The following is a 10,000-nucleotide window of genomic DNA, read 5'->3' as shown; positions in this document are numbered from 1 at the left end:
TGTGTGTGTGTGTGTGTGTGTGTGTGTGTGTGTGTGTGTGTGTGTGTGTGTGTGGCAGAGTTGTGTTGAATTAGGATAAATTTAATTTAGTTTGAAGACTGGTAAGGCGAGGTAGGGATACATGTAGCAGGGGGTGAGGCATGTGAGGGCAGGTGGCTGAGGTGAGGTGGTTGATGGGGCAGGAAGCTAAAACCAAGGAGTAGAGGAATAGAGTATGGGGCCACAGGGATGACGGACCAGAGGGTGAGGGGAGGAGGCGGGTGGAAGAGGAGTGGCCCCCTTGGGAATAAGAGAAGTAGGGGAGTGTATGAGGGGAGGGATGACCCGTGACCTCTGTACTGAACTGGTGCGATTTTTAATTTCGCTTTTATCTGATTTTTTTTCTATGTATTCATATCAACACTGTTACATGTCACTGTTGTATTCTGTAAGCATCAGTATCAGCGTGTACGGTTAGGTTAAGGTGTTTGACAAATCCATAAATCGAAGGAATGAAATAAATGGTCATGTTTTACCTCACTGGTGCGGCCTTGTCTCCAGCGAGGGCCGCGACCTTGCCCCAGTCTCTCAGTTTCTCCCGGGGCCGCGCGCGTCTCGCTCCCGTAGAGGTCCATCACTGCAGCTGAGGTGAACACGTGCTTCTCCTCACTGGGAACACCTGCGCCACGCACACCCAGTCCCCGGCCCGCCACCACACCTGCGCGCTCAGTTTACAAGTTACAACAGTTTCCTGATGAGCGGTGTGAGCGATTCCGTGGTAATGGATTTGCTGGAATTGGAAAGCGAATTGGTGAGTGGTGAAAGTAACGTGTGGCTGTGCTATTGTGTGATGTGTTGAATGTGTTGTGCCAGCCATGTCTTCATTGTTAACGTGACGCTCTGGACAGTTGGCGGTGAGGAAAGTGAGTGCGCTAGTAAGGGATGTGGGCGAGGCTGTGTAGTGTATGCGCTGAAATTGACGTGATTGTTTATCGGTGTCTGGAGCACTCCAGCATATACTTTTTGCGAGCGGCAGGATTTAAAATATACAATTAACTTACTGGAAAAAAAAACTTTCACGTAATGGATGCAACTTACATAATGAGAATTGCGTGTAGAGTGATACTCGTGCATTGTAAAGTTGAGAAAATTGTTTAATGACATGTAATTCGTAGGAACTCGTCTCTGTTTATACCAAGGCGGTAATGGCGTCTTTGTTCGTGTGTGTGTGTGTGTGTGTGTGTGTGTGTGTGTTGCGAATATGAAGTGCCTGTGGCTTAGTGTTTTGAAATTGCATTGCAGAGAACAAGAATGCGAAGCGGTATCGAGGCCGCCGCTGGCCTCTCCCTCTCTCACTGCATACCCGCTACGCGCTGCCTTCCTGCCGCTCACACTATTAAAATCAAGGCCTTGATTACAGCTATCGGATACGAAACACTACTTTACTACCCGCAGGAGCAAAACACATTAAATCATTCAAGGAAACTGTGTAGCTTTCCCAGATGGTAGTTGCTTTGAAAGTTTACATCTTGAGGGTTTAATGAGTTTCAGTAAGGGAGTATGTACCAGTCTCTGAAGCATTTGGTTATAAAGTTATAAGAGTTTATTTGTTCGTATCAGAAGTGGGTGAAATTTGATTGATGACTGTACCAGAATACGTACGTCATGGTGAGTGGTGGTGAGGGAGTGCCCGACTCACAGCCACGCCCTTTCTTTAATGCGACTTTGTGTTGTTCGTCAGCGTATTATGCTATAGACTGATTGAAAAATATTCGTACCTCGTGGTAATCATGTAGTGGTGAAAACTTTGAAAACGTTAGCTATACAGATACTCTTTAATTGCAGGAACCGTGCGTAATTACTGTCGGAAAGTTAATAGGTTACTATCTAAGAATGCCTGGACAATATCACCACCACGGATATTTTCCTTGTCCTTTGTATTGTTGCACAAGGGAGTGACGTGCACGGCGTCATGGCGTCATCAGGTGTGCCGGACCTTACCTCCGTCGGCTAGTAAACTTTGGGATTCCCTTTTGCCTGAAACAACAATGTGGATATGATAATAATGATAATAATAATAATAATAATAATAATAATAATAATAATAATAATAATAATAAGTTAACCATGACGTGATCTGATGACTGAGGATGTTGCCAGGATCGCCTCGTCCTGCCACGGCCGGAAGCACTCTGTGATAGTGAGACAACTGGCAGCCACACCAACAAAATATATCCTTTGGTTATTTGTATTTATGTGTTTTGTAATGGGGAATTAAGTTATGTGTGTTCCTCCCTCACCATTGGCTGAACACTAATGTACGGTACAAAATTACGTATCACTCACGAATGTTGCCAGTTGTAGTATTGGTCTCCCTGAATACAAAAATACTTACTGCTCTTAGAAATAAATAACCACTGTACATTAGGGAGAATTCTTCACACAAAGAAATACAAGTAATATTGCCTAAAGTTTTCCCACACTGTCACGAAGCAACATAATGACGCCAGTCTCGTGACATCACTCGGGAAGTCTGATAGCAAGACAGTATTTGGTTCCTAGGATCCCCTGACTCACTACTTTCCCTTACTACCTTACCGGGTTTACTCTGCGTCAGCACGGAAAAACCGCCGTCTCTAATCTTATCTCACCCCCTCGCGCCATCCTCCACACCTCCACGCTCAGGAATAGAGTAGTCATCCCATTTTAGCAGGGACCCGTCAAAGAAAATGGGCTTAAAAGGGTTGTCTTAAATATATGTCTTCTCCCGTCTCCCATTCTTATTCAAACTTTTTAATTCTTTTACGTATTCAAACTTTTTAATTCTTTTACGAAAAGGTGGATGGCTAATGTGTTTGTGGCCGCAAGGTGACTGAGCCGTAGGAAAAAGCAGTGGGAGGAACAGACAAAATAACCTATACAGCACGTGAATGTAATCTTGACACTTTCAAGTCTTCTTACTCGTGCAGTTATCATTGCTCTCACGTCAGTCGGCTACTGCTGGCATTGGGAAAGTAATGGAATGGTATATGGTGTTACTTTACCGTACTCTCTTATTCTGCAGTATTGTGTTATTGTTTAGATATGGTCTTCGTTGTTAAGCAAGGCAGCATATTTGATTTATATTTTTTAAGCATTCGTTCTAGCTTCACCCGAATTTTTGCCTAATGAAATTTGTCTTTTGAACCTAAAATGCTGCAAATGAACCGGCCTTATGTTGTATGAAATCTCTCCTAACCTAACCGAAACTAACTGGAATGTAACGTGACTGGACCTTGCCCAGCCTAACATAACCTAAAGGCAGCACATCATGGTTATAGCGGTGACTGGGCGGGGGAAGGGATCTGTACTGAACGATATATGTATGTATGTGCGGGGTATTTCTGGACCTGAATGTGAAGAGCGGTTTGATAGGAACCTAATATCGTCATCGTTTATCAGATTTGTGTGTGCATTCGTGACCAAATTTTAGGTTATTATTAACATAACTAATTCTGTTACGTTTTGTAAGCGGATGTTTTTCTGAGGGCTTTTCTTTAATTTTGTTAAAACTTCTTTTAGATTCTGTGGAGAGTCCGTAATTTTTTGGGCACTTAAGATTATCTTAGTTATCCATAATAATTCCCATCCTGTGCCTCGTACCGGCCGCTAGCAAATAGGCGAAGGCAGTCTTACACGCGTTTGCCATTTATTTCCTATTGGATTCAAGTTTGATTGAGGGAAAAATTTGGAGATGCGGGGTATCGATCCCCGTACCTCTCACATGCTAAGCGAGCGCTCTACCATTTGAGCTACATCCCCTTCTGGAGTGTGAAGCATCGGGCGCTTTCTTTCCAAGCGAAACGCGAACGAAAAAGTCCATTTAAATGCCTTTTCAACTTTTTTTGAGGTGAGAGAAGGGGGTTTTGAACGCCATGTCATAGTAAACACGAGAATCCAAGTTCATTACCAAACCTAACACAAGACGGGCAACTAATCTTACACCCCGCGGTGCTGCCTTTGAGCATACGAGCCACTTAGATAACTTGAACGTGCACTTTACAGTAGTGTGAAGCTTAATTATAGAAAATAGTAGTGGAAAAGAGTAATTATAGGCACGAGAAGCCAGACAGCAGCGCGCACATCACATCCCCAGCGCTGAGCCGCCAACACGTGGCTGCGAAGCGGACTCTGGGAAGGTGAACCTGTTTGCGGTGAAAGGCGGCGCGGCGAGGCGGTCAGTGGGTGTGGCGGGGCTTGGGTGGGGCCGCTGGCTGGGGGACGGTGATGGCGGAGAATATCTTGTGTTGAACTTGGCATTTATATTTGTATTTTCTTGTTTACTATTTAGTGCTGTCCGTAAACACGGCTTGAAAACTACACTGAAAAATCTAATTTTTAAACGGTGCTTTCTTCGTCGAATGGGTTGTTTAAGATAGCCACCGATGTCCTTTCTATCACATGGGGATGTAGCTCAAATGGTAGAGCGCTCGCTTAGCATGTGAGAGGTACGGGGATCGATACCCCGCATCTCCAAACTTTTCCCTCCACCAACGTGATGTCTGATGTGATGAATGGACGACAGACATTTGACTATGAAACACATACTTTTCTTTTCTTGTCTGGTGGCGGCTGTTCAGTTCAGAAGATAGAATATCCGTCATTATTGTTGGATTAAGTAAGTCTCAAGCAAGATATGCAAATAGTTTCTTCATCTCCCGCAGTTATAAGCGTCTCACTGTGCACGGCATAAAAAGACACTTATCAATATACAATACGTAATAAAGTGAGTGCAGGAAGTGAAAATTCTGTGGCTCGAAGTGAAATCATATAATTATTACCAAAAATAACTAGAGAAAGCGTAGGCACAAAAAAAAACAAAAAAAAAACCGCTTCTTCAACATTGTCAATAATATACAACTCCGGTTCAGTTCAGGTTCCCTCCCGCCCCGCACCAGTGTAATAGCAATGTGCATGACAGGTGGCAGGATGGTGCAGTAATACGCTCGTGTGTATGTGTGTGTGTGTGTGTGTGTGATGATTATTACTATTATAATTATTATTATTATTTTATTATTATTATTATTATTATTATTATCATTAATAGTAGTAGTAGTAGTAATAGTAGTAGTAGTAGTAATATTAGGCATGGGATAATCCTGCATTTGCGTATGTGCACCTGCAGATGTCCGTATATTTTAACCATTTTTGAGGTTGAGTGCATTTTCTTAATTTCTTTTTTGGAACACATTCATGGAAATTCGTGGGTATTATTAATGAATATTATACGTGTTATAGTAGTTAAAGTCCTATTTTATTCATAAATCAGTGGGACCACATACAGTAGCGCGTTTACAGCAGACTATGGTGTGGATGTCCGGATAGTGAACGCTGGGCAGCTGTGCGTGATGGACTGGTGCAAATGACTTTGACAACATGGGGTTCCGTGATGCAAACCTTCATGGTGTGGCTTGACTCAGCGATACGTTTTTGTGGGAAGTAAACGTTTGAGGAAATTACTGAAAAATAAATGATGTTGCTAAACTTGGTAAGCTAGAATGGTTAAGGTATTATTACTGCAGTAAAGAGTAATTTCCTTATATAGTTACAAGTGCATGTTTAAGTGCACATGTTGCCAGTTTTTACTGCATCCTTGCATACATATTTCGCCATTTTCAAGTGCATAATTATCCTAAACATTATTATTATTATTATTATTATTATTATTATTATTATTATTATTATTACCATTATTATTATCATTATTATTATTATTATTATTATTATTATTATTATTATTGTTGTTGTTGTAGTTTTCTTCTTCTTCTTCTTCTTCTTCTTCTTCTTCTTCTTCTTCTTCTTCTTCTTCTTCTTCTTCTTCTTCTTCTTCTTCTTCTTCTTCTTCTTCTTCTTCTTCTTCTTCTTCTTCTTCTTCTTCTTCTTCTTCTTCTTCTTCTTCTTCTTCTTCTTCTTCTTCTTCTTCTTCTTCTTCTTCTTCTTCTTCTTCTTCTTCTTCTTCTTCTTCTTCTTCTTCTTCTTCTCTTCTTCTTCTTCTTCTTCTTCTTCTTCTTCTTCTTCTTCTTCTTCTTCTTCTTCTTCTTCTTCTTCTTCTTCTTCTTCTCTCTCTCTCTCTCTCTCTCTCTCTCTCTCTCTCTCTCCTCTCTCTCTCTCTCTCTCTCTCTCTCTCTCTCTCTCTCTCTCTCTCTCTCTCTCTCTCTCTCTCTCTCTCTCTCTCTCTCTCTCTCTCTCTCTCTCTCTCTCTCTCTCTCTCTCTCTCTCTCCTTTCATTCAAGTTTGGCATCTCTTGGGATTCCATTCTCTCTTACTCCTCAGAACTTAGATTGTGTGATGAATTGTTTACAGGGAGAGGCGACTGGCACGGAACCTGAGCTCAGTTGCTGGTAAACTTAGCAGTGTCGCTCCCAAACGTTGCTGAGATTGTGTAAAAATAGTGGCAGGATGGTGAGGGAAATATCCCTCACTAGAATTTCTTTATAGAGTTTTTGTATTATTGTATGTTTGTACTATTTTGCTGATAATGGTCCGTCTGTCTCTGTTGTGTGTGTGTGTGTTTTTTTTCCAAAGTTTGGAACAAAATTAGGCAAGTTTTTTAGTAATTTTCATCTATATTTTTTGTGATCGACATATTGAACGGTTTTATTTCTTCCCTTTGCTTTGCAAATAAATAAATAAATAAATAAATAAAAAGAAAAGTGACTTGTGGATAAAACTTACAATACAAAACTTGAAAATGTCTATAAATGCCTCTGAAAAACTGCATATTTTCATACATTCTATTGCTATCAAAAGTTAACAGGAAGGAAAGTTCATTTCAAGAAGCAGGGAAGGGCAAGCACGCGGATATCCTCCCAGGGATTTCACAGGCAACAGAGCAACTGTGTTTTGTCATTAGTAATACACGCAGATCATTATAATGCGTAAAATCAATGAAAAGAAACCTTTGTAGGAGGTATTCTGCGGTGGGACTTGTGCAACACAATCTCAGAGAGGATACATGGCTTGAAATGTTACAAGAGAGGAGTATTAGACACGTTCAGAATTAAAGTGGCCAACTTTTATATTATTATTATTATTTTTTTATTTATTTTTCTTTTATTTATTTTTTTCATTTTCTGCTAACCCTTTCCATGACCAAAGAGCAGCAAGTTGAGCAGCTTTTTATTTGTTCTTCTTTTCTCTTCTCCCTCTCATTTTCTGTTCGTCTGACAGGCCTCCTTGACATGTAAAAAAGAAAAGCGCAAGTGAGGCGCCTCTGTTGTGTATCCGTGTGATGCTCGCCCTCTTGAATACAGGCAGGTCTGGGGATAAGCCTATCTGACCCTTTCATAGCTGACTTGGTTAGAGGAGGAGGAGGAGGCTGTACTGTACGTAGTGTTTAGGCTGGGTACGAGCACACGAATAGAACTCCCTAACATAACTTAATCGCTCAAGAAAACCGCAAATCGTAACTGGGTCAAGTCGGAGCGTTCGGGTTTGGTTCCTTTCTTGCCAATAGTGTGGGATTTAGCGCGTAGCATGAAAGATGGGACAGATGACCGTTTCCGACGCCCAGTTGTGCATTTGTCACTTCCCAACCTTGAAACACGTGTAGCCTTCTCTCAGGTCTGGATTGTTTTATGTTGCTTTTCTCCTGTTCGCCAGTCAACTTAGTCGTATGTAGAATAGTGAGTGTGATTTTCTGCTCTTTCATTGTTGGCGTTTTGTTGAATTGTTTTTCATCTTTATGGAATTGTTGGCTTGTTTAAGGCGCAGTTTTTCATGCCGTCATTCTGGTTTTACCTCAAGTGGATATTTGTAGAGTTTAGGGTGTTCTCGTTTTGTGTCTAGCCAGTGCGGCGGTGATGGATTCCTTATTTTCTTCATCTTGTGTTAATTTTATTTTTGTAGATTTTCTTGCCTTTGTCCTTGTTCTTCTGACCCCACTACTACTACTACTACTACTACTACTACTACTACTACTACTACTACTACTACTACTACTACTACTACGTACTTACCTACTTCTCCGTGCTGTGTCATCGTGTGGCGGCTCAGTGACTAGAGACAGGGGGCTGGGAACACCTCATGGAGACTTAAATATTCCCATAAAACACGAGAGAAGCAGACGATCTGTTCTTCCTTTTAACTTTCACTAACTTTGATTCTTTCTTAGGTATCACTTCGAGAATATGGGAACAGGGAAGCCGAAAAAGAAATAAAAAACAAGCCAAAAGATAACGTACTCTTAGTCATCTCACAAAAAAAAGTCACATTTAGAATTTGAGTGGTAGTTAGTGTCAGGTATCATAATGAAGTAGGTGGATGCGTCACCCTGGTTAAGTTGACAGTGTGATGGGAAGAAAGATGTGTTAAGATGGCATGCTGGAGGAGAGGTGATGTGATGGGAGTGAAGGCGAAGGTGAATGGAGCTGGTGATGGTGGAAACTGGGGAGAGTGTATGAGTTGGTCATTTGTTACTTAATGTGAAGGTGTCTGGAGTAGAGGTGGAGGAAACGTGCATGAGTGTGTGGAAGTCGGTGCTTGGGTGTTTTGTGAGACAGGAAAAAAAAAAAAATGGCGCGTTTGCACTGTCGCGACAGTCGAAAAGCTGCTAAAAGTGACTTGAGGAAATAGACAATGATTATGATGATGATAATGATGGTGAATAGTAGTTAATGCAGTACAGACATCGAAACGAGTGAAGGTCATAACCAGTGTGCACCAGAAAATATAGTCATGAGCAGCTTGAGGTGCAGGGCCGGCGTGCTCTGTGGTGGCGCCCTGCACTGTGATATTTATCCCTGAACAATTCCCCACCAGACGAGGATTGCCTCCACCATGGACACTGTGGAACCCGCGCCCGTCGCCGGCGAGGATGAGGCGAGAGTCGATGATGACGTGGATGATGACGATGATGATGACGATGATGATGCCGTGGATGATGCCGTGGATAATAAAGTGGATGAGGCAATATACAATGATGACGTGGAGTTCCTGCGTGTGCGGGTGCCGTTTTTAAGTGGTGAGGACATGGACGCCTTGCAAGTAATCAGGCCGCTGGCTGAGGGCAGCTTCGGGTGCACCACTATCGTGTCCTGCAATGGCATGAAGACCATCAAGAAGGTGCTGAAGCGCGAGGAGAACGTAAAACAGATGTTGTGGGAGGCCCGCGTCACCGCCGAGCTGAACGGGGCAGGCGGGGCGCCTCGCGTCATGGCTGTCTGCTTTCACCCGCCAACCGTCCTCCTAGCTCACTCCGGCCGCACCTACGATGACTTCGTGCAGCACCACTGTACGGTCGGTGGGTTTCTGGACTCCATCGTGGTCATTGCCCAGCGACTCAGTGACATCCACCACAGAGGCTTCCTCCACAACGACCTGAAGGGTAGCAACATCATGATCCAGGGTCCCAACCCGCGCCCTTCCCTCCACATCATTGATTATGGGTTGGCGACACGGATCGGTGTACCCTTCAGCTTCGAGTTCTTCGGGATGGACCGAAACTCCCTGAAGAAATACTCCTCATTCCGGTCCCCTGAGATGTTCGAGGGGCTGCCCCTGGGCCGCGCCAGTGACGTGTTCAGCCTGGGCGTGATGATGGGTGACGTGGTGCATTACGCCAGGTTCTCGCTGTTCAAGAGGCTGCTGGCATCCCTCTTATCCCGCTGCGCCATGGTGAACCCCGAGCTACGGCCCACGCTGGCTGAACTCGCCTTAGAGGTAATGCAAGTTAAGGCAAAAGTGCCTCAGAAAATTCAGAGGAAGCGCATTGAGAACATTCGTGGCCAGAGCGTCAGTCCAAAGAAAAGCAAGGGCCGCCGCTGAGTCGTCAGCACACAGAGCGGCCCGCGGAATGGATCTGGGACGCGTTTTGGGAATGATTTGCTGCATTCCTTTACCTTTGTTGATAATTCTCCTGAAAATTCTGATAACAATCTGTCATGCGTTCATTCATAAATCATTGAAATTAATCTTCAGTTATCATACCATTTCGAATCTTTGCTGGTTGAGTTTAAATTTTGGCAAAAAGTAAATAAAAGTG

General features: G+C 43.1%; 2 protein-coding genes and 1 non-coding gene across 3 annotated transcripts in view; all 3 read left to right on the top strand.

The window, feature by feature from the left end:
* The window catches only part of LOC135099705 (cell surface glycoprotein 1-like), a 164,103-nt gene that overhangs the window by 17,536 nt on the left and 136,567 nt on the right, over positions 1 to 10,000 (top strand). The gene's annotated exons all lie outside the window — the stretch shown is intronic.
* Positions 485 to 10,000, top strand: part of LOC135099707 (uncharacterized) — a 10,330-nt gene continuing 814 nt past the window's right edge. Inside the window, exons 1-2 of the mRNA XM_064002168.1 lie at positions 485 to 790; positions 8,779 to 10,000. The exon at positions 8,779 to 10,000 is cut by the window's right edge and continues 814 nt beyond it. Coding sequence (XP_063858238.1) covers positions 734 to 790; positions 8,779 to 9,783 — 1,062 coding nt within the window. The 5' untranslated portion in view covers positions 485 to 733 and the 3' untranslated portion in view covers positions 9,784 to 10,000. The remainder of the gene's footprint in view (positions 791 to 8,778) is intronic.
* Positions 4,422 to 4,494, top strand: Trnaa-agc (transfer RNA alanine (anticodon AGC)). The gene has a single exon. It is a non-coding gene; the product is annotated as a tRNA-Ala (tRNA).

Source organism: Scylla paramamosain, chromosome 4 (assembly GCF_035594125.1).
Source record: "Scylla paramamosain isolate STU-SP2022 chromosome 4, ASM3559412v1, whole genome shotgun sequence".
NCBI classification, from domain to species: Eukaryota; Metazoa; Arthropoda; class Malacostraca; order Decapoda; family Portunidae; genus Scylla; species Scylla paramamosain.
The sequence above is the reverse complement of the archived record's forward strand: the minus strand, read 5'-3'. Positions and strand labels throughout refer to the sequence as shown.